Raw genomic sequence first — 24,696 nt, 5'->3', positions numbered from 1 at the left:
GCCAAAGAGGTATTCCATACCACAGCACGTCATGCCCAGGAGGTAACGGAGAATTACCCGGAAGGGCTGGATCATGGCGGGGTGGGGGGGAGGTACCGGTCAGTGAGCGGTTGTATTCTCTTCCCTTGTTATTTCCTTTATCATTATTATTATTGGTGGTAGCAGTAGTGGTTTGTGTTATACTTTAGTTATTAAACTGTTCTTATGTCAACTCGTGGGAGTTGCATTCTTTTGATTCTCTTCCCCGTCCCTCCAGGGGCAGGGGGAAAAAAGGTGGGGGGAGAGGTAGACTGCATGGTTCTAATTTACGGCCTGGGCTTAAACCACAACACTGAGCTAGAACAAAGTCCTAGGAGCCATAAAGATCTAGACCTAACAAAGAACTGGACTTTGAGAGAGTCTAGTCCTCAGCATGATACTTCGAACAAGAAGTGCAGGCTTCCAGAAGTCTACACTGCATAAGTGAGATGCCTCATGATGGTTTCAAAGTCAACTTGAACACTGCCAGTCACAGAGCAGCAAATCAGTAAAAATCAGACCAAACCTGCAAAAAGCCAGACAGCGATGGAGTTTAAAACCCACCTCTTACCTCTCCCTCAGTCCTTTTTGACTACTGGGTATCTGACACTGCAGTATTACCTCCCAAGGACAGAAGCTCCCAAAAGGTATGTATAAAAGGTCAATTTTTTCAGCCCTTTAAAAGCCAAGATCCTTCTGAACATGTGCTGAAGTAGCACTGCACAGACAGGAAATATTTAAATATGACATGTTCACATGCTGATACCATATCTATGAAGTGGAGACACATCAGAATGACATGGCCACTGCTTAAAGAATTACAGGATTACACCTCAGGATCTAGATGCCCTCATTTATGAAATTCCAAGTTCAAATGTTTATGTCTACTTTCAAAATATCCAGCTGTACTTCTTTAAAATTGTGTAGGTTTTGCACCTGGGAGAAATTACAGAAAAAATTGCCTTTAGGAGAAACTCCATCATTTCTAATGCTGAAGGCTGTGCAGCTGAGAAAGAAAATTTGCGATTCTGTCATAAAACAAATATCCTCTAAGTCAGATTTCCCTGTACCCTGAGAGAGAAAGGCTCAAATCCCATTGAAATATAATGGGATTGAATACCTAAATTCTTCAAAAATACATTGGAGTTTGAGTGCCCATATCCAATTGAAAAGTAATGAGATTTGAGTACCTAAACCACTTAACATGGTTGAAAAAAATCTACCCTTGCTGTTTCACATGATCATGAGGGCAGGTGTGACTTCAAAAACATATGGCATTACGCTTCAGCTAGCACAGCAGAAGCTGAATTTAATTCAATAACAGATTATTGCAGAGCTCTCACCTACATGATTATTTTTTTACATAGGTTGAATTGCTGAATCACTAGTTACATGATTAGCAGTTTCTGTATTCATCTTCCCAGCAGAGGAAGTAATAGGAAGTTCACAGAGACTGCATAAAGTTCTTTGACGTCAATTAGCTTTTCTGATTCTGCAAGTACTACTCCCTAACCAACGTTAAATGAAGCAAGCTAACCAGTTAGCACTAGGAAAAATCATGTCTTTGGCACGAAGGATTATGATGGCCTGACAGATTTTGATCAGGCCTAGAATATACATGCCAATCCTCTGGAGAGCCAAATAACTAGTGGATGGAGGCAGGACATGGATGGCACCTGGTAAGAGTATGTGCAGAAAAAAATCAGCTAATAGTTTCCACTCCCTAAACATATCCAGTAACTAGTTTTGTTGTCCTTTCGACTCAATGAGGGTGAAATGCACAGTATTGCCACAGGGTGGCTCATCTAGCCTGCAGTGGAAGCCACAGATTTTCTACTTACACAAGCAGCTGACGAAAGGCAATCTCAAAGAGCTTTATGGATTGCTACAGCCAGAGTACACAGGGAAGAACTACTGTAAAGAGAAAACAAGCACGGGCACAGATCCAATTATAATTCACCTTAATCTGGCACAGTTTCTCTCACACCAGTAAAGCAACAGTCATTCCTGACGACCTTGTGGGTGGATAGTGCCTTGTGACATGAAGGCACCAAGCCCACATTCCACAGCAGCCAAAAATCCCACTAACTTCCTTGCAATTTCCAAATGACTAAAGTAATGCAGCCTCATGCCTTGTTCCTATACCTGCTCACTGTGATGAAAAACATCCTGCTCTCTTCAAAGTGTTTGGGATAGGACTCTTGTTTGATTAACAGCGTCACAGTGAGAGCTGACCTCACTATTGCTGGGGGGAGGGGATTTTGTCAAACTGTTTAACCTCTATATCATGTCACAAGCTGTTAGGATAGCTGACTAGCAAACTGGAAAACATGCATTTATAACTATCAAATATTTCTAGAGGTGAAAAATATCTCATTTGTTTTTAAAAAGTAGTTTGGTGAAAGGAGCAAACTTCAAAATAAGTATTTACAGTAAAAACACCCATAGAATATACTACTGCTCAGTCATGGTCAACTATAGAACAAAAAATGGAATTTTCTAAGACTCTATGAATATAATTACCAATGCAGAAGAATTACCCTCAAAGAGTAACAGTAGCCCCCAGAGCAGAACATATTGACATGGCTAACGCAACCGGCCTGTATTACTGTTTGCAATCACAGATCAGATCACCTTACCAGCACAGTTTTGCTACGCTACCTCTGTGCCCGTGCCTTGCAGAAAGTATCAAGTTTATCATAAACAGGCAGATCAGTTGCACAGCATTTGAACAAGAGGTGCAGTATTTTCCTGGAAGCATCTACTGGCATCCAGACCCATGAACAGGAGACAGATGTCAGGCAGTGGGCACAGCTGCTCTTCCCTAAAATTCCAAACTACTTTCCATATAAAAGATCAAAAATGGGGGGGGGGGGGGGGGAGAGCGGAAAGGGATACAATTCCGGAGAAGCAGATGTGTGGTAACCTCTGGATGAAAACTCAACAGAACTTTATAAGAAATGGTAGGTATTATGCTTTCATGTGATGTAGAAAGAATATAAAAGTACTTTTTAAGACAAATTGTGCAGTGTTTCTCCAGAATAACATATTTCTGTTCACATACCTAGGTCACTACGAGATAGCAAGACACTGTTTAATTCCCACCACCATTTAAGAACAGTGATCTCCTACTCCCCTCACTAATCACGGTTATCCCGACATTTCACATGGAACTCCACTACTACACCTGTTACGCTGCCATACGATGGCGCTAAACCACGCTAGCACCCTGAGTTTCCGCACCCGGGAGCCCGCAAGCCCCATCCCTCCCAGCTCCGTCCTGCCTTTCACAGCGGGGGACCGCCCGAGCGAGGGGCGGCTGACCCTGCCGGGGGCCTCGAAACCCCACCCCGCTCTCTCTGCGCGGTGACAGCCGGTGCCCCACTCCACTGAGCCGCGCCCCGGGACTACAAGTCCCGGAAGGCACCGCGACACCAAGAAACTACAGCACCCGAAATGCACCACAACCAACCCCCACCACGAACAACACCGCACTGCCTGCCGGAAAGTGCAGGCTTTACCGGTGTGCCCCGCCCGCCCTTGCTCCTGACCCCGCCCCCTGCCGCCACGCGCCGCAGGTAGTAGCCCAATTCCCCGCATTCCTGCCCCCCTCCGACGCCGCGCACCTCCCTTTCGGCGCGCGGAGGGGCGGGACCGGGCCAGGCCGGCCGAGCGGCAGGGGCTGCCCCTGCGTTACGCGGCAGAAGAGACGATCGCGGCGGCCAGCAGGTAAGCGGGGGCAGGCGGGAGCGGGCGAGTGGGGCAGTAGGCGCCAACACTGCTGTTGGAGGAAGGCGGGCGGTGCGGTGCGGGAGGAGTTCAGGCTGGGAGCGGAGTCCCTCCGCTGCCCGCCGCGCGCCGGGCCGGCCGGTGGCGCAGCTCCTGCACCTGTGTGGAGGCGGCTGCGCCGGCCCCTGCCGGTGGGGGGCGCCGCGGGTGGTAGGTGCGCCGCGCGGGCTGCGGGGCGGGACGGGACGGCGAGGACGGAGCTGTCTTACCAGGGCGGGGCAGGGGAGCCTCAGCTCAGTTCAGCAATGAATCCTCAGCTAGCGCCGTGGTGGAACCCGCCGGTTCCCGGAGCCTTGCGGCCGTGCAGGGCGTACCGTGCAGCTGGGGTACGGCACGGCGGGCCCGGTGACCGCTCCCGAAGTTACGTAAAGCGGCGCGAGCGGCATCCGGCGAGCGTGACAGATCCGCGGTGTCGGGCGGCAGCGAACAGCGGCGTAACCGCCGCGCTCTGCGCGCCTCGGGCTGTGTCCGCGTCGGCGGCAGGCCGGGAGGTAACTGCCGGGGCTGTTGGGGTTTTTTCTGTCAAATAGCACTAATCACAGTCAGGGGTAGGCACCGTGAGCACGTCCTGCCCTGGAGCTGGGGGAGGGGACGGCACAGTTCACCTTTCGTTGGTTCTAATTTGGTAGCAGGTTCTTCAGGGCGGAAACTGCCCCCTTTGTGTGCGAGGTGAGATCAGTAGGCCCCAAACTTGAGTTCATGACCAGGTGAAATATCTTGTGAAGTAACTTGATTGAATTCGGCACAAAATGATTGTTTTTAAAATAGATACATTTAAAACCTAACTCGGCAAGTTGCCTCTTTAAATATGCCACTAGTTCTTCAGCTGACATTCCATGGTAACACTTAAATCCTAAGCAGCAGAGGCCAACCTGACTGCTTTGCCTTAATGTAAGTAACCAGATCACAAATAGTATTGCATAGTTAAATGTCTTCTAAATCCAATTAGACCTGTTAAGTAAGGATTGTTTTGTTTCTAATCTGCTATCCTTGAATCGCATGACTTATGTGTTTCTCACTGAACATACAAACCATTAGCTTAAAAGGGTTTGGAATTGCAAGAGCTGCAAGCTGGAGGCAAACCCTTTTTAAGTGGTTTTATTACAGCCTGTTTGCTTCACCCACAAGAAGGGAGGTGGCTGTTGTAAACACCTGGTAGGGTGAGTTGGTGTCAGGCTGGTACCTGGGACTCCATCCTGTCCTGTTGCAGCTCTAGCAGTTCAGTACTTCCAGCAGCTGTTCTTTAATTTCACTCTTAACTTACAGTTGGGAATCAGGCTAAACCAAATACAGGTTCTGAGCAGGAAACGATATTCTTACAAAAAGTGGAGTAAGTAAATATCTAGATAAGAAAGAGAGTGCAGTTGCTGAATTATTTCTTAGGTGTTACAAGTGATCTGTTTGCTCTGAAAGTTGGTGTGATGCAATGATTCCACTGCTTCAGTGCAGTGATTTGTGAGGCCAGTGCATGGTGAAGCTTGAGCAGGAGCAGTCTGTGCACCTACGTCTTCACTCCTCACTGCATCAGTGTAAGCAAGGAGTGATACAGTTTGTCTAAAAGTGGGGGGTTTATCAAATTATTTTCTGTTCCTTTTTATGGCATGAATTGGCAGAAAGCTTCCGTATTCATAGCAAAGGCTTGAGTCCTAAGGTTGTGATCCTCATTTGAGCATTGTAATTTTTTTTTCTAATGTTTAGCCTTCATAAAGTGCAAAATAATGTGATTTTTAAACCCTGTTGTGATTCATAGCATGTAAATATTTTAGATACTTCAAAATTGGGATACTTTTTCAGTTTAAGAGGGGTTTGCACACATGCATATACATGTATTTATGAGTCTGGTAAGCTCTAATGTAATTTTTTTTAATGTTTCTTTTTCTATTTCCTTGATCCCTCAACAAACAAAAAAATCAAATGACACGGTATGCTCTTTGTTCGCTTTACCTGACATTTCTGTTACTCAAATAATATGCTTCCGGTACTCTTCTGAGTTACAGGAATCTGAGTGTGACGCTAGTGGTATCAGCCCCTTCTATTTTTTATATGTTACTGTGTCAGATTGAGTCAAGGTTGTCATTTAGAAGCAAATGCTGTGACTATCACTATTTAATACACTTTGGCTCACAATCTGGGGTGGTCTTGCAAAGCACAGGAGAAACTAAACCAGAAAATGTACCCTGGGAGCAGACCTAATGCAGCTGTTAATAAGCTTTCAGTCAGTGGTACCAAATTACAGCTAGTTTGTTATAAAAGCGGCTGAAGCGTGTACAGTGTAGATGTTGGATTCTTAACACCAAGTGCCTTATTCTGCAAGGTTGAGCTGTCTTGCTTGCCAGTATGCATATAGCCTTTCAGTAATGCATGTGCATTTAAGAGCAGTAGTAAGTTCAAGTTAGTAAGTTATTGACTGGCATTTCACTTTGAAGAAAGAAGTCATTCTAGAAACTACACTGTTCATAGAATGACAAAATGGTGTCAGTTGGAAGGAACCTTAAAGATCGTCTAGTTCCTAACCCCCTGCCATGGGCAGGGACACCTTCCACTAGACCAGGTTGCTCAAAGCCCCATCCAGCCTGGCCTTGAATACTGCCAGGGATGGGACAGCCACAGCTCCTCTGGGCAGCCTGTTCCAGCATCTCAGCATCCTCATAGTTCACAAGTATTGTAACTGCTGAAAATGTCATTGTGGCTTGTGATTGGTTTTTGGGTTGGTTTGTTTTCCCAAAAGGTGCTGAAAAGCACAGGCCTTTTTTTCTTTTCGAAACTCTATGAACTCCTGGATGAACAGCATCAGATGCTCTGAGATGTGGCCTTATTTTCGCTTCCTGGCTCAGATTCATAAAGTCATACAGCAGAAGCTCATAACCACTTTTTTTCATTTCAGATCCTTTGATTTGTTGCAAATCTGGACTCAGTTGGATTCTTCTATTCATAGGGATTTAATCCCACACCTCTCAGGACCATGATTGGGTGGGGCATTGCTTATGCTGGTAACATGAAAGAGTCACTGAAGTGGCAAGTGAAAAAAGGAGTTACCTTGTTCAGTGTTCTATACAGATAAGTGTATTTTTAGAGAAAAATCTACCAGAGAATACTTCATGCCTTGATACTTATATCTCTATTAAAAAAAATATATTGCAAAGTTTATTGTTTGAGCCAGAAAACAGATTTACTTACTGAGATACAGGTGGAAAAAGGGATTTAGAGGATGTCTTGTCCCAGTCACAGCAGTGACTTGCTTCTTTCAGACTGTGAGGCTGAAGCAGATCACATGTCTGACACCTGGGGTTAAGTCACACAACCAAGCACAGGACTATTCTGCAACAGAAGCTGCTGGATAGTCCAAATCCTGTACCACACCAGCAAAGTCAGCAGAGGTGTATGATACCAACATTTCTATTCTGATGCTGCTTAGTGTCCAGCCTCATCCCACAGCAAAAAAGAATTGCTCTCAAGGACTTGCTGCCAGTTTTAAATTGTTTTTGTTGATTAACTTCCCTGAGATTTCTGATGTTTGGAGTGTGTGAAGATTTCCCTGTGTAGCTGAAAGAACAGAAAGTTTGTTCTTTCTGTCATTCACAGAATTCTTTCATGAGCATTTTTCAGTCTTTCTTGTTGACGCTGGTCCATTTCTCATTTACTTTCTTATTTATATTCTGTAAGATTTATTTAGAGCAAGAGAATGAAAGAATCACTTCACCTTGGCAATTAGGAAGCTCATTTGGTTTTGCTTCAGTAGATGATTGATTCTATATATGATGTGAATCAGGTTGATGGTTTCCCATTTCAGAGCCTTCCGCAGCCTTGTGGTTGATCCGTGTACTCTTAGGTGAAATGGGTGATGACTCAAATACTATTAATCCAAGAAGGTGTCATCTAATTTGTATCTTGTAGGACCTCTTCTTTGGGTACTTTGTTAAAATGAGGAGATGGTGGTTTCTTGGCAGTTTGATATGACTGTCTTAATTTTATTTTGCTTTTTTTTTTTTTTTTAGAAATGTACACACATGCATGCAAAAAATTGATTTTGGCTTGTAATAGTTTCCTTGAAGAAAAAGAATTTTTTTTTTCCCTGAACTTGGTTTTTTTTAATATATTTTAATCTGCTGGAATGGGAAACTAGCTGCTATTACAACACTGCATTTGATGTGCATGCTTGTAAAACTTAATTGCTCCAATTCAAGCTACAGAAAATGTGTCCAGTTAACATTGTTACAAATGTCTGCAGCATATGCAACAGGGTTTTGAAAAGTATTTGGCTTTGGAAACAGGCCCATTATACTTCAGCGAATATGTAATATATTCAGGTATGTTTTTCATCTAAATTGTTTACTGTGTTGCCTTTTGATTCATGTCCTGTGTATTGTCGCATGCATGTTTGGCTTGTGTAGTTTGCGCCTGATATCTTACAGAAGCAATTCTGAGAGAAGGTTTTGTGCTGTTTGTACTAAACAGTCATTAAAACTACACCAGCTTCTTACGTGCCTCAAAATTGCTGACTTTTTCAATACAACAAAAAATAGCATGTGAATTATGAAAGACAAAACCATTTTTCTCATTTGTAATCTTACTTTAACATTCTGTCATTTTTATTCTAGTAGCTGTGAAAGTCAGAACTGTAAAGCTGTGTGCCAAGCTGCAGAAGTACAGTTAAAAGCAGAATTTTTATATGAAGCCAAATTCCTTATGAAAATGTTTAAGCATCAGTACTCCTACAGAATCTTCCAAAGCAGTATCTCAAAGTTATTTAAAAATTACAGCAATATTTTCTGTCCTTCACTGCAGATACTGCTCTTGAAAAGAGGAGAAAACATGACTTATACAGTAAATGAACCTTAAGCTCCTGGGCCGAAAACTGAATCTTTTTTTCATGAAGGATGGCAACACCATACGTTCCTGTTCCTATTCCTATTGGAAACTCCTCATCCAGCTTTACAAACAGAAACCAAAGAAGTTCTTCTTTCGGGAGCATCTCGACGAGTTCCAGCTCCTCAAAAGGACAGTTGGAGGACTCTACAATTGGTAGTTTTAAAAAGATGAGTGTGCCTGACCAGATTGGTTCTACATCATCTGCGTGTAGTAGTCCACTTGTTAGGACTAAATTTACAGGTATGGACACATCCATAGAATACTGTACGCAGCCTTCAGAAGAAATAGAACAGAATACAGATTCCAGGAGCTGGGAAGATCGACCGTCCACGCCTACTATACTGGGTTATGAGGTGATGGAGGAAAGGGCAAAATTCACTGTAAGTTTTGGGGATAGTTCATCACGTAATGACAAGATAACAATTGAATGTACTTTGCATTCTCTTTCAGTAATTAATCCCACAGTTCAGGTACTTTACAAATACCAATTTAGCTTCTAAGTATTGCTGTCTAATACAAAAATGTAATTCCTGTTATACAGGTGAGGAAACATAGACTTGTAAGCAGTCTTTCCTGTAATTGTCTATGTAGAATAGGAGGAATTTATTCTTCAAATTTCTGCTGGAATAGTCAGGAGTTCTTTGCAAAGTTTACAATTCCTTGTGAGACTGAACTTGTAGAAATTCTGGATAGTTAAACGTCTTAAAATGTAGTCTTTTATTTGAAATGGATGATAAGACACCCTGATACTTGCGTTTTACGGTTATTAGTAACAGAATATTTTGCATTAAAATGTAAACACAGGTTTCAGCTTCTTGCATTGCTAGGTTTAGTTTCTGATAAGGGGAAATCTGTGCTGGAAACATCAGTGGGATGTCACATATGCAGTATCTCGTGACAGAACAGCTTACCTGATTTGTATTGATTTTTTATTTTTTTTTTTTTTTTTTTAGCAAAATGTATCATAGTTGGCAATTCTATATGTTTTACGTGCCATAAATATATTAACGCATTTGTTTTTGTGGATGTGGTTGGAACATTTTGAGCTAATTCAGCAAAGCTTGTGGAACTGATGGAAGTTGTTACTTATTATTTATCAGTTATGTTACTTCAGGAGAGCAACATTAATGACAGGTGAGGAGGAGGAAATAGCAGACAAACTTTTTTCTCCCATTTTCTCTTAGATTAGAAAAGTATGGAATCTAATGCCCTTAAGACAGTTGAAATACTAATAAAATAATCAAGTGGTTTTGGTTTTTTTAGCAAAGAATTAATGCTACTTTTTAATTATTTGAGAGTAATGGTTTGTCTTCTAAGTTTTTCAGTTTCTAGCATCTTCATTCATGGTAGCATGATTAGTATTGTTATATTGGCAAGGGCTAGTCTGAAAATATGAGCAGGAAGATTTCAGTGTACATATAAGATGTTCTTCAGCTGTAGTTAAAATGACAACTTGGACTCCTAATTTCTTAGAAGGCCAGGTTGCAGTACAAATGAAACTTTCTTCATTGTTAAAATGTTTAGATGCATTTTTGTTCTTTCTGAAATCACTTCTGTGTTTGTTCCTGAAAGCACATAATTAGCTGGTTTCAGCTGCATGTTGAAAGTAAGCTTGCTATTGTGCATTAAAATCAGCAATTGCTGGAAATTTTGGTTGCTTCTGTAGTGGAAAATCAATGAGATAGAAGGCAATGGAAATTACCTTGACATCACCTGTAAAAGAGAGGAGACTCAACTGCTGAAGTTTTTTTGGGTTTTGTTTTGTTTTGTTTTTTTAGTTTAACATCTCATAGTTCTGAAAATACAAATCTGAATGAGTTAAGCTGGTTCATGTATTAACTTCAGGAGTTAAATGGTAGTGAATGTTGGAGGACATGGCTGCTGAAGCTTGGGAGAGAGAAAACCCAGGTTTGAAAAAAGTCTCTGTTCATAAGCAGTTGGTCTCTGAGTGAGCAGTGCTGGAATGTTCAATTAGACCTTTTCGTCTGGAGTATTTTTAGCCAACTAGAAATTATAATGACATGCCGAATCAGCCAGAGATTGTTACTAAATATTGGCATATCTTCATTGAATGTTTTATATTTGCGGAATAAGGGAGTTCAGGGTTGACTGGAATTGTGTGAATTAGTCTTAATTTTGGTTTGGGTTTTTTTTGCAAGATCTTGTGTGAAGAAACTGACAGTTGTTTTTGTAACAGTCTATTTTTTCTTGTTTATTAATAAAAAATCTAAAATAAAAAAAAAGAAACCACCATGAAAAAAATCCCAAACAAAAAAACTGCAAAACTTTATTCAGTTTTGGCAAGAAAACCATGTTCAGGTTGGCGCAGTAATCACAAGCTGATTGTGCTCTTTAAGTTGGCCATAATTTGTGAAGACTTTATCTAATATTTGTTTGGAAACCATTCAGAGTGAGGGTCAGACTAGCTAGATATTATTGGGGCTTGTGTGCATTTGTAAGCAATGCCTTTGGTAGAATAAAATGGTAGAATAGAAAACAGATTAACATGTAAATCCTCAAGCATGTTCCACAGCTTCTTGTTTTGTGTTTTACTATGTACTAGCAAAGTTTCACAGTTTTATATAGCAGTTCTGCTTTATGAAGTTGTTGGAAAATGAAACTGTTTATACTTCCAGTACGGCAGGAAAGCTAAAACACTTGGACAAATATTTATACACGAAATGGAAGACAGAAGAATTGTATTTTAACGCTGGCTTCACAGGCATGTCTTGCAGCTTGAATTTTAAAAGCTAATAGCTTTTAGTTAATGTCTGAAATATTGCCTCTGTTGCAGTCTATGACTTCCACAGATGATGTTGCTTAAAAGTGGAATACTGTGTTTATAAATGTAGATAAGAGAAGTACTCGTTGAAAAACTGCTTTTAATTTGCACAGTAGTTATCTGTAGCTTGTGTAACTGTTTGCCACTTAATATATTATGGAATGCAAAAATGCTAAAAAGAGTTTCACAAATGTGCAGAAGTTGGCTAGCACGGGGGTTTTCACATGCTGGGGTTCCAACAAGAAAATACATCTGTCAGCTAAGACAACCTGCTTTGAAAACATGAAATACTGGGAAAGATTTTGCTATGTAACAGATGAGGAAATGTTTTCAATAGAATTTTGTTAAATGCCCATAAGGGATTGTTTATTATTATGATTTCAAAAATATCTTTTTCTTCCTCGTATTTTGAAGACATTTTTACCTGTGTTTGGAGGGAAGCGGGAAATTTAACTAGAGAACATCTAGACTGGGAGGGCTAACCCAGTACCAGTGGAGAGTCTTTTTCCTTACATCGGAGAAAGGTTCTGACATGAGAACCCCGCTTTTCTAGACATTGTTTAATATTTTCTATTTGAAGTTGTGTGTTGTTAGATTCGTTGTGTTCAGGCATCTGAGTATTTGTCCTCCTAAAGGTAATTCTGTAATTGTTTTTATCATTGTTGTTTTATTTATTTATCCATTTGCTTTTTAATAGGAGAATGGTACTGCTGTGCTGTTGTCTGGCTAAATCTGATTCAAATTATATTACTTCAGTTCTACAATGTTAACATAATCATTCTGATGCAGTTATCTAGGGAAATGTTCATATTTTGCCTGGAAAGACAAAACCTCATGTTCAAGATAGACGGAACAAAAGGAGGATGTTTATTTTTACCCTGCATCACTTTTCCTTGTGAAGCAGGTCAGATAAGACATTGTAAAACAATGCAACACGCAGTACCTGATTATTACAGTCATCTGAAAAACATATTTGCCTCAGGGATTAATGAGAGAACTATAATTTGGCAAATGTTAAAGTAGATCATTAAAACATACCTCACTTACCACTTTCATAGCTGAGACTTGGGTTTGGTTTTTTTTGTATTCCTGGGGAAGAAATCTGAATGAAATTTAACAAGCCCTTTTTACAGACAGAAGATAGCTAAACGTATTTATGAATTACAGAAATTCCTTCCTTAAATTCTGAAATGAATTTATACTGTTTGATAATTAAGTTGCTTGTTTGTTTTGTGGGGATTTTTTAATCCAGTTCTGGGTTAAAAAGAAAAAAAATCCTTAAGTTTTGTTTCATTAAGAAAAAGAGAATAATTTCAGCCTTCCAGCTAATGCAGTGTGAAATCCTGCACATTTTTCTGATATTCCTGTTTTTCCATGTTAGGTATACAAAATACTGGTAAAAAGAAGCCCAGATGAAAGTTGGGTGGTTTTCAGACGGTACACTGACTTCTCCAGGCTTAATGACAAGGTGAGAATTTTGCACTGATAAATTCTCAGCTAACTTAACTCACTGTTCTTTCATGTCTCATTTTCTTTGTGTCTGACACTTTTGTCACTTCTTTTCTTGCTTTCTTTTTTCACTACCTATACAGCATATACTATATTAATGAATGGAAAACATGTTTTCTCATATTTTCAAAGACAAATACAGCTAGTGTTAAAGAAGGTAGTTCTCACGCTGTTAGCGTGCATCATACATTATATTTATTCCTAGTCTGCGTGGTAAAGAAAGTTAACTCTTTAATAGCTGTATCCCCTGCATAGAAAAAGAATTATGGGGTGTATTCTGATAGAATAATTATTCAGTCATTTTCAGTGCAACAAGTTGTTTTTTTCATGATAGAACTTAAGTTTCATGAACATATGTTTCTTGTGTGTTGGTCAATCTTCAGTTGTTTTCAGTGTCTTTTGAAGTTAATTGTGAAGTATTATATCAGAGTTTTAAAGCTGAGGACAGAGACCCCAGGTAAACAGGAGTTCTGTGTCAGCAACTTAATATTTTTAGGACACTTGAAAGCAAAAAAATGTTTGGCCTAAAAAGCACAGGTTTTATTAATTGGTAAATAGCATTTGGCTATCCCATTTAGCATTATTCATATAGAAGCATAAACGTACAAAACATAGTAAGGGGTGTTATTTCTGTATACCTTTTCTCCTTTGATCTGTGTGCCTAACCAACAAATAACTTAATTCTGCTGAAATTTTGAATATAGACTTCAACTTACACATTTTTCTGGGTTCTTGGTTTGACTTGTTTGAATATCTTTTAGGCTAGGAATGCCTTGGTATTGGCAAAAGCCTAACTTCTTTTGAGTTGATGATGTTCTGGGGATTTCAACTCAGATTTCAGAAGTCAGGCCATACAACAATTTGTATTTTGGTGAACTATGTCAGATATAGATCAAGAACTGGCTTATGTGCACTGACTTATAATGTGGTTATCAGTAGTTCAAAAAATTAAAATGCCACAGGTTATCATTTTACAATAGATATTTAGGTTTTGCAAGTGAAGTCCTTAGTCTTAGTCAAATCTTTGACAAAAAATGTTTGTCTTCTGGCATGATTTATACGTATTAGGATTTCTGTTTGAAAGGAAGAACTTTATTTTTCCCATGTGTCACTGACAAGCTTTTTCGTCTTTCAGATGAAAACAAATTTTTATTATGTTCCTATTCAGTAATTCTCTAGAAGCTTCAGAATTATGTTTATGTTTCAGTTCCTGAAGCTGGCATTTCTATATTATAAGAAGCATGATGTCTTAAGAACTGGGGAGTAAATGATTATATGCAGACCTCAGTGGTTCAAAAGACATGGTACAACACTTGCAAATCCTTTTTCTCTAATGACAAATACAGACATGAAGTTGCATATGTGTATACTTTCAGCTTTTTCTGTACCCTATCACTTAGAAATCCAATATAAACAAGAGAAATATACAATCTTATAAAACCTTTTCCTCACCATCCTTCTTGAGGTTAGTGGCAAATTATTCATTCCTTGAAATGATAATAGAAACTTAGAAACTGAATTGAATAATCAATCACTGTGATCACTATGTGAATTGGTTTCAAGTATTACTAGAGAGGGAATGGCTTTTTCAGGAAGACAAGTTAAAGACAAAAGAACAGTATGTTTTGTAAGTATCAGGTATATACTTACTCACCAGTTCTAGCTGAAGTGAGAGTTGGACTTTGACAGTGGCTAAAAATGGAGATGTGAGAATAGGAACAGTGTCACAATAGGAATACATGAGGATAAAATCAGGACTAGATGAATGAATGCAGCTCAGCTAACAGAAGCAACTAGAGTACTTAAGAGTAGCATTTTTTAGTTTCCCTGATGCCTCAAAGAAAATAAAGAAGGCAAAATAGGATCCTAGAAAATTTTGTACTTCCACTAGTTTCTGAAATATTTTTAGTAAGGGACACTAATAAAATAGAAATGCATGGGAGTAAAAGAGCTCAGCTCTCCTCGTATGAATTAAATCAGTGCAGCAGCACATTAAGACTTGAGCAGATTTCAAGTATAAGCAGCAAGTTATTTGGATGTCAAAGCTATCTACTTTTCAGGCAATTAAAAGGTTATGGAGACTCCATACCTGCTGAAAGAAGACAAATAGAAGATGATGGCAAAGTAATCCAGTGTAAAGGAAAGATGAGATATTGTTAGTATAGGTGCACAAGAAGCTATATAGTAATCTCGAGTCTAAAGTAATTAAAAAAAAAAATAAAATACAAAATAGAGATCAGCACAAGGGGGGTAGTACAGACTTCTAAAGACTAAGGCAGAAGTGCTAAGATGCAAGATGGACTGTCACAGGGTGCTAAAAGCAATAGGTAAAGTTCTGTAAATCACGAGGGGCAGAGTTAAGGGAAAGAGACAGTAAAATAACAAATCATTACTTGAGAGCAAATTATGGGAAGCAAATAGCAAATGTTACAGTAAAAACTGAAACACTGTCCTTTGGTGTAATAGTAACAAAAAAAATCTTAGTGGATGTTGGAACATGACAGGATTTAAGGAGGTGGGACAAAGGCTAAAATACAGTTGTTTGGCTAGATGCATAGATTTTGTTTAAGAACATCTAGTTGATTGAAGAAGTATATGAAGAATACTCTTTGGTCCCCAAAAATGGTGGAAAAGGAACTTTGTAAAGTTTATTGCTATAATAGTAGAGAAGTCCAGAGGAGGGCCACAACAATGATCAAGGGACTGGAGCACCTCCCGTATGAAGAGAGGCTGAGAAAGTTGGGGCTGTTCAGCCTGGAGAAGAGAAGGCTGCGTGGAGACCTCATAGCAGACTTCCAGAATCTGAAGGAGGCCTACAAGGATGCTGGGGATGGACTATTCATCAGGGACTGTAGTGACAGGACAAGGGGTAACGAGTTCAAACTTAAACAAAGGAAGTTTAGATTGGATATAAGGAAGAAATTCGTTACTGAGATGGTGGTGAGGCACTGGAATGGGTTGCCCAGGGAAGCTGTGAATGCTCCATCCTTGACGGTGTTCAAGACCAGGTTGGATGAGGCCTTGGGTGGCATGGTTTAGTGTGGGGTGTCCCTGCCCATGGCAGGGGAGTTGGAACTAGATGACCTGAAGGTCCTTTCCAACCCTAACTATTCTATGATTCTATGATTCTATGTTTAACAAATAATGAAATGGCCAGTCTTAAGAACCAAGAAGTTAACCATTTCTAGCTGAGGCTGAGCCTCATGTGACATGTATAATCTGTCATGTGGTGATGTTGGGGAAGGGCATCTAGAGAAGATGGATCCAAGGAGCAATCAGAGCCAGCTTAACTTGTCTGACCCACAGTTTTTTCCTGTTATGTCTGAGGAACGTTCAAGAAAGAATGCCCCAGGACTGTGCTGCTGAAAATTAGTCTGCTCACACCAGCTAGCTTTCTCATGCTCTCTTCATCCACAAAAGGAGTAATCTGTGGGTAGGCGTACTCTTTCCTGAGAAGTAAAGTACATGGTCTACATATCCAGACAAGTGAAATTACCATTAAGCAGAAACGTGTGGTTGAAAACCTTTCCCAGCAATGGTTAGCTGTGGTCCTCTCTTCAACTAACACAGGAATTCATTTTGTTTTCTTTTCTGGGTTCAGTTCTATTCAGTATTTCATTAACTTAAGAGGGTGTGTGGAGCATAAAGAATGCTTACATATGTGGGGTATTAATGGTAACTTAGTAAGAGATGATGGAACTGTGGATGACCAAAGCTAAACTTAAAAATATCAGGAAGAGTCTACTATCAGGATGAATTTGTAAGAGGAAAATGTAAACAATTAAATGCAGAAATAAAAAGCAGCATTTTGGCAAACCATTCTATAAATTAGAAACTAGTAGTTATCATGGGCTATATACAATACTAATGGGATAATATACAATACTTGTGATGTAAAAAAACCAACACCCTTCTTATAATGTGAAATGGTACTTATGAGCAAGGGTGATCCCCTATTGTCGCTCTTCCTTTAAACTCTGTAGAGAGATTCTAGCTAACTTTTTTAAAATTAAATCTGCTGAAAGAGCTGTTCATTAGCATTTTCCATGAGTCCATGAAGAGTAGTTAAATAAAACTTATTGTCAGAAGGCTAAAATTTTGCCATACCAAGATCTAGCCAGCCACTGAAGATTTAGCTTGCGGCTATATATAAACTCTTTTCAAAGCAGATTCTGGAATCCCTGTCACTGGAACATTCATGCAAGTATATTAGAGGTATGCGGGACATCCCTGACAGACGTTGGCTTGATCCTGTCTTCAGAAAAAGCTTAAACAATTCCTGTGGCGATTGGAGGAGCATTAGATTTTGTAAAACTTGTTTGCTTTTTCCTGTTTGTAAATCCTCTGCGGTTTTACTGTCAAGCATCCCTTCTAAGAAAAAGTATCTAAAGTAGATTTTATGAAAGCATTAATATTTTTTTTTCTTCATGTATATCAGAAAAGTAATTAATTGGAATATTTGGACAGGTCCATCATAATTTTATGCTTCATTTGTATATTCAATTTCTGCATTGAGAAAAATTCTAGGTATTTCTGACATTGTGTATACCCCATTACTATTTAAGTAACTCAAAAATACTATTTTGCATGTTAGTACCAGGGTTTGAGCCACTTCAGTGCATGTTAAAATTTTAATATTCTGGGTGCTCAAGGAGCCACTCTTTACTAGAAGTACCTCATGCAAGTGTTGTAATTTATTCTGCCAGCTTCCCAAAAAAGTTGAGTTATAGGTCTGTAATGGGCTTTTATTTATTTAGTACCTACTGTCCCTGAATACTTTAGCAGAAACCCCACTGAAATGCTTACTCATCTGAGACTTTTTACTTACATGCAATTTTCTTATATTTACTGACTCAGAGGTATTAGATAGCAGACTCAACAGATGTTACGTAACAAAGCGAAGTTTTTCATTCCTATTTTTATGTGATGAATTTGAGAGGTGTGCAAGGCAATATAGCAAGTAGCAGAACTGTGTCCATAATTTATGATATAATTTGGATTGTATTTATGGTTGAGACTTACCTTGTGCTTGAACTTAACAGAAGACAGAAAAATCCTGTGATGAGTAAAGTTAGTGCTGTGTCAAACTCAGTATTTCATCAAGACTTTCTTTCTTGGTTTTCTTTGGATGTGATTTCTATTTCAGCTAAAAGATATGTTTCCGGGCTTTCGGTTGGCCCTTCCACCAAAGCGCTGGTTCAAGGATAATTATAATCCTGACTTCTTGGAAGATCGACAGTTGGGACTACAAGCATTCCTTCAGAACCTAATAGCTCACAAAGATATTGCTAACTGGTATGTGATTCGACTTTGCTTGTGGATTTGTTGGGGTTTTTTGTGTCCAAACTCGTGATGTAGGCTCCTAGACTCTAGCAGTGTATCTTTGAGCAGCATAGTAAGGAATTTCATTGACATTCATGTTGTGCGTTTGGTCATTATGTGAATTATTTAGTGTTCTATTAAATTAATCCCATCTTAACCTAAGCAAAAAAAAGCAGAAATTGCACATGGTTAATGACTAGCTGAGAGCTGTAATATTTAAAATATTAGACTAATTCCATGTTTACTTCTAAAACATGTTTACTTCTAGAACATGGAAGTTCCCTGTACTAAACGTAGAATTGACATATTGTTAATTTATATTAAGATCAAATGTTAGGCTTTCATAATGGGAAGTACCTACACTATTATGTAATTAGTTCTTAAAATGCATGTTAAACTAAAGGTTTTTAATTTACATGACATCATGTAAATATAAATAATAGAAATAACTTTACAGATTGCTTTATGTAAGTAAATGTAATCCACAAATCAGAAAAGGCTTTAGAGTCTAAGAAACATAATATGTTTAAGCAACAAAGCACAGAAGTCTCTTTGAACAATATCGTTTTTTCTTCCAAAGCTAGAATTCTGGCAAATTAAATGTAAAATAATTTTAATATAGACCAAGAGAGAATTTTAGTAAGCAGGTTGCTAGAGGCAAAGCAGTTAATTCTAAAAACCTTTTCCAGCTTTAGAAATAAAAAACTTGAGGTTGCTGTATCAGAGATTCTTTGAGGAATGAGTCTGATTAGCTGTCTTCACGTGAAGCTTCATTACAAACAAAGAGTAAGAAATTAATTAGAGCAAACAGCATTCCCTCAAGAAAAAAATTGCTGAGCTGTGGAGTGAGACCATATAATGCTTGCATCTACTTTACTTTTTAGTAGAATGTGTATTACTGCATTTGGCACCTTTTCATAAAGTGCTTGACTGTTGAGTCTGGAAACTGGAGATTATTAAGTAAGTCTGACGTTTGGTACTGCTTGTAATAAACCCAAAGTGGTAAGCAGGTAAATAAAAATAATACTGGGAAAAGCAGTAATGTCTTTTGCAGAGGGAAATTTAACAAGTAGTTATGAGGGAGCTTGTATAAAATGGTTGAAAGGCAAGGGAGAAGGATTATGGAAATTTCACGGTATTGCGTATGGAATGCTGGATTACAGCTATGGACACTGATGTTCACAATATCTGTAAGTTATCTGGACAAAGGAATGAACAATGAGATTATGAAGTATTGGAGAAGGATCCTGAGCCACTGAGTGACTAATGTTAGTTTTCATGTCATGAAGTGCAAAATCACAGTAAGTACGTACATAAAGAATCATAAACTCAGTTGTCTCTTACAACCTGGAAGATTATTGGTGGTATTACAGTTTTCTGAATCAGTTCAGTGTTCAGCAGTAATCAAAAAGTTGCATAAAAGTTGCATAAAAATTGTCGAACTTGAAAGGAGGGGAAAAAAAATGTTACTGCTGTGAGAACACTTACTGCTCTGAATTACACTTCCATATAGTCCAGTGATAAAACACAGGATTCTGTTTCAAAAGAGTGCTGGAAGTACAGAGAAAGCAAGCAGGAACAGGTGAAGCCACAGACAAGCTTCTCTGCAACAAGAGTTCTGTTTTCTATAGTCTGTTGTCTTGGGAAAGGGCTGGCTAAACAGGGCATGTGAAATCATCAAGGGGATAGGGAAGGTGAGTAAAGAATGTTAACATTATGGATGATTCATCGTCATCTCTAGGTATATCACACTGAATTATGAAGCTTTGTTGTGAGATGTCAGAGACAGAAAGCTTAAATGGTTTCCAAAAGGAAATTTGGATCAACCTGTGAATTTCTCTGTCAGTGGCTATTAAATATGATTGTACAGATGAAATATGTGACTGAGAACTTTAAGAACTTCCTGATTATTAAATTACACAATAATAGATGTGCCAAGAAGAAAGGAATTAAATATCTCTTGTGTTATGTTGCTGGAGGCAAACTAGTGAGCAGGATGGACTTTTAGTTGGCTTGAATAGATCTGAAACCTTTATGCTTCATGTTGTTGCAGCTAGTTTGGCATTTCAGCTAGCTTGTTGGTATCTCAATAGTGGTCAGTATTGGACAAAATATTTTGTCATTTAAGGCAAAAAGTCTCTACAAAACTTTTGGTCTGCATTGCTTGTTGGATGCGAAAGGGAATTTAAGTGTTTGTGAAATCAGTTTGTATTTTGGTTAATGAACAACAATTGGAACATGTTTTTGAGGAAAATTCTGATCTTGGCTGTGTAAGGCTCAGCATGAAGATAAAGTTTATTAAAAAAGTCTGTGACCTGTTGGTACAGCTTTGTTCAGTTGTTTGGATCTCTGGAAGGTTTGGATTTCTTGGGAAGTGGTTAAGACTAGGGAGATTTGAGCCATCTGGTATTTTTTAACCAAGTATCAAAGAGTAAAAGTTACTATTAATGGTAATTAATATTTGCACCTTACATTGAGTAGTGGTGAGCATATGACCCTGCTTCCTCCTTAAAAGCTCACCATTTACTTCTGCAGTTTTGCAAATAAACTGCTTGAGTTGCACCAAAGCCAAACGAGCCTTTTCTCGTAGTCTCTCTCATTTCTTTATGTACTGTATTATCACTGAGACATATTGGCAGCGGGAAATTTACCTTTCAGGGATAGGAGACCTCAGTTGGTATACCTATTTTTTAATAAACCTAGCTTCATAAAGTAGTTTAAAGATAAAATATAGGATGGTAGGCAGTTCACTAAATTACAAGTCTGTGTTTTTATGGATCTGTTCTCATATTTTGTGTTGTATTGAAGATTCAGTGAAAGATCAAATTAAAATCCTCCCAGAGTTTAATGCATTTGAGAAAATTGCATATAACCCACAAAGCAGGAGAAGAGTTTGACCTGCTAAACAGAATTGTCATCTGGCTTTATATAGATGACAGAGCTCTCCTCTGCCTCCATGCTCTGTAAGAACCAGCTTGGAAGGGAGGAACTCATCAGCCGTGGAGTCTTGTCTGTGTGCTGCACTGCCCCTTGCTGCCCTTAATGCTGGTGTCTCTCTTAAGAAGGATGTCAGCTTGCATGGGATGAAGCAAAGAAAGAAACCATGTACAGCCATCTCTGCTACATGATGTAGAAGTTTTCTATTATATTTTTGAGGCAGAACTCTCTCCTGTTAAATGAAGAGATGTAGCGTATGGAGGGGAGAGCAGGGTCAGAGCAGACTGAGTAAAGATAGTTTGCAAATAGATGTTCATACAATCAGGTGAATATTTTAGGTAAAGAAACAATGTTTTCAGTGGCCTGTAGCTTTGTTTCTTGACCTCTTTATGTAAAATAATGATTCTACAGCTCTCGATTCAAAGAAATTTTGAAAGAGAGACACTTTTCTGCCAGCAACTGCAGGGAAAACAAAAGGGGGGGCATTGACATGATGTAAGTAGTTGATATATGTAGATTGGATATTTCTGCACATTTATTTTTCTGATTATTCTGGTTTTCTCTCACAAGCATTACTGCATGTTATGTCATTTTAATGTTACCCATTAACACAACAAATTTTCTAGCAAAATATAGAAATGAAATTCTTTTCGAGTTTTTCAACTGAGCTAGGTGAATAAGTATGAAGTTATTGAAGAAGAATGGCAAGCAGAAGTGTTTCTGCATAATGATTTCTTCTGCATTATGCTTAAGCGAGTTCCTTCAGCATCTTTATGAAAAGAACAATTTGACCATTAAAAAATGTTGGAAAAGGGTCACTTCACATTAAACTGTTTGGAGAGGAAAAAACCAACCCGCTCTTCTCTTTGGAAATATACTGAATGTCTGAATAACTTTTTATTTGGCTTGAGGTGTTATGTCCTAATCATTTAACCAATGACCTGTTATCATATATAATTTTTTTTACACTAATTGGAGTGATAATCTTGGTTTAACTAGCAGATTTTTTTTATTACTTCTTTGAGTACATGGAAAAGCTGTTTTTCTAGTACAGGTTTAGGCTATGGCTTGCACAGATCTTGGATTTGATTAATATAAAACAGCAGAGGGGACTTGAAAAAAGGAAGGTTTTTTCACATTTGTCATATAGATTAAGTGGGGACAGGAATCATCATGATTATAGAAGAATTTTTTCCAGGATGGGGTAAAGGCTGATGAGGTAAAAATGGATAATAAAACAAGAATTCTCAGTAGCCATTGGCCAAAAACCTCACCTCTTATCTTCTCGTGCAATAAGCACGTGAAAGCAGGTACATGAAAATCCAACAACAAAGTAAAGGTTCAGTGTATTTTAGATAAATATTCTTTATAGCCTTTCTAAGCATAAAAGTGATAGTATCATCAATGATTAGTGTTTGGTGAAGAGAGTTGTCCTCATTTTGCTTGCCAAACCTGAAACTGTTTGATTAGAGCAGTAGCAGGGTAAAAGTTTACCTTCTTGTGCTTGTACTTTGTGTCTGCCTCAAATGTAGAGAATGAGCGGAAGGCAGAAAATTACTTCCTATTGTCCTCACCTTCCCACGGGATATAGGTGGAAGGAGGAGACAGGGAATTAGTTTGGATTCATGTCTTCCATTTTTGTATATTCATTCCATTAGGAGATTATTTAAAGATCTATAGTAGTGAGTGCAGGCACAGAATTGTAAGTTTCTTTTTGTTAATTGTGAACACAGTGTTCTGATTGAAGGTTTTTTATAGAAGAATGAATACAACAGAATAGGAAAGTCTTAAGTGATGAAAAGACATGTTTGGAGATGCTGAAGAGTTCTCTGAAAAGTAGTCTAAACCCGGAAGATAGAATTAGCAAGATACTCAATATACTTTATAGTAAACCACAGGATTACACATACTTCCTTCTGGCCTTTGTAAAACTGCACAGAGGCAGATGACAACTGTTACACAATTTTACACAATTTTAAGTTGAATGCATTAGTTTGAAAAGTATGTTTAGAGATCATAGAATTGTAGAATAGTTAGGGTTGGAAGGGACCTTAAGATCATCTAGTTCCGACTCCCCTGACATGGGCACGAACACATCACACTAAACCATGCCACCCAAGGCTCTGTCCAACCCGGCCTTGAACACCGCCAGGGATGGAGCATTCACAGCTTCCCTGGGCAACCCATTCCAGTGCCTCACCACCCTTACAGTAAAGAGCTTCTTCCTTATATCCAGTCTAAACTCCCCCTGTTTAAGTTTTAACCCGTTACCCCTTGTCCTATCACTACAGTCCCTAATGAAGAGTCCCTCCCCAGCATCTCTACAGCCCCCCTTCAGATACTGGAAGGCTGCTATGAGGTCTCCACGCACCTTCTCTTGTCCAGGCTGAACAGACCCAACTTTCTCAGCCTGTCTTCATGCGGGAGGTGCTCCAGTCCCCTGATCATCCTTGAGGCCCTCCTCTGGACTTGTTCCAACAGTTCCATGTCCTTTTTATGGTGAGGACACCAGAACTGTACACAGTACTCCAAGTGAGGTCTCACAAGAGCAAATGGCTATATAGTATATCCATGGCACATTAACCTTGTCACTTCTTATTCTTTTATAACTTATTCTTTTATATATGCATATATTAAAATATGATGTATATATAAAAATTATATACTGTGTATAAGTCAGTGGATTATGATCTTAGCAAAATGGAGACACATAAGCATGGTTTAATGCCAATGCTTAGTTCCACTGATATTTCCTTTAGACATCTCTGTGTGGATTTTAGCAGCACGCTTTTTTCATCCACCTGCTAACATTTATTTTTCAAACGTCTTTAGTACCGAACTGATAAACTTGCTTTTTAGTTTTCATGTAGCAACAAATATTGTGAAGATTTGAAAAATCATGTTCTAAATTGACAAACTTAGAAGAACTCTTAACTGTACCTTTGTAACTTAAGTCACAGTCTTAAGAGATTTAATAGTTTGCTAACATTATTTTGAATACTTAGGAATCTGAGGAGAGGTGCTTGTTTCTTGTAAAGAAATACTGCCCTTGTATGATCGTATTTAAGTGTTGCTTTTTTTTATATTTCAAGTAATTCACTCTCTTTTGTTTGCTGAAGCCTTGCAGTGAGAGAATTTCTTTGTCTGGATGATCCTCCAGGTCCTTTTGACAGTCTAGAAGAGAGCAGGGTAAGTGCTATGTAGTATGATAAAAACAGAATGCAAAAGGCAGTTGTTGATAGAATATTGTAAAATCTGCTGAGCGGTAGGGAGTGGAAGCTTTAATTTCTATTTTATCACAAAAATTTGCAAATAGATGTATTTGTAAAACTGACAGTCTAATTATTGGTGCACACTGTAATCTTTGACTTCTGTACTTCATCTCTGTCCCAAGGTGTGATCTCTTCCTTGTTGCCTTTTACGATCAGTGGGTGAAACTTGTTTTTAAGGCAACTACTGAATATAAAGAT

General features: G+C 38.7%; 1 protein-coding gene across 3 annotated transcripts in view; it reads left to right on the top strand.

Annotated features, from left to right (window-relative positions):
* The first annotated feature begins 3,627 nt into the window (after positions 1 to 3,627).
* The window catches only part of SNX16 (sorting nexin 16), a 29,264-nt gene continuing 8,195 nt past the window's right edge, over positions 3,628 to 24,696 (top strand). Inside the window, exons 1-5 of one of the 3 annotated variants that reach the window (XM_080610296.1) lie at positions 3,628 to 3,747; positions 8,593 to 9,056; positions 12,840 to 12,926; positions 18,114 to 18,262; positions 24,346 to 24,415. In XM_080610296.1, coding sequence (XP_080466422.1) covers positions 8,685 to 9,056; positions 12,840 to 12,926; positions 18,114 to 18,262; positions 24,346 to 24,415 — 678 coding nt within the window. In that variant the 5' untranslated portion in view covers positions 3,628 to 3,747; positions 8,593 to 8,684. Of the gene's footprint in view, positions 3,748 to 4,190; positions 4,299 to 7,502; positions 8,115 to 8,592; positions 9,057 to 12,839; positions 12,927 to 18,113; positions 18,263 to 24,345; positions 24,416 to 24,696 lie in introns of those variants that run through there. The other 2 variants (XM_080610298.1, XM_080610297.1) reach the window with 2 other exon arrangements.

Source organism: Psittacula echo, assembly GCF_963264785.1.
Source record: "Psittacula echo genome assembly, chromosome: 2".
NCBI classification, from domain to species: Eukaryota; Metazoa; Chordata; class Aves; order Psittaciformes; family Psittacidae; genus Psittacula; species Psittacula echo.
The sequence above is the reverse complement of the archived record's forward strand: the minus strand, read 5'-3'. Positions and strand labels throughout refer to the sequence as shown.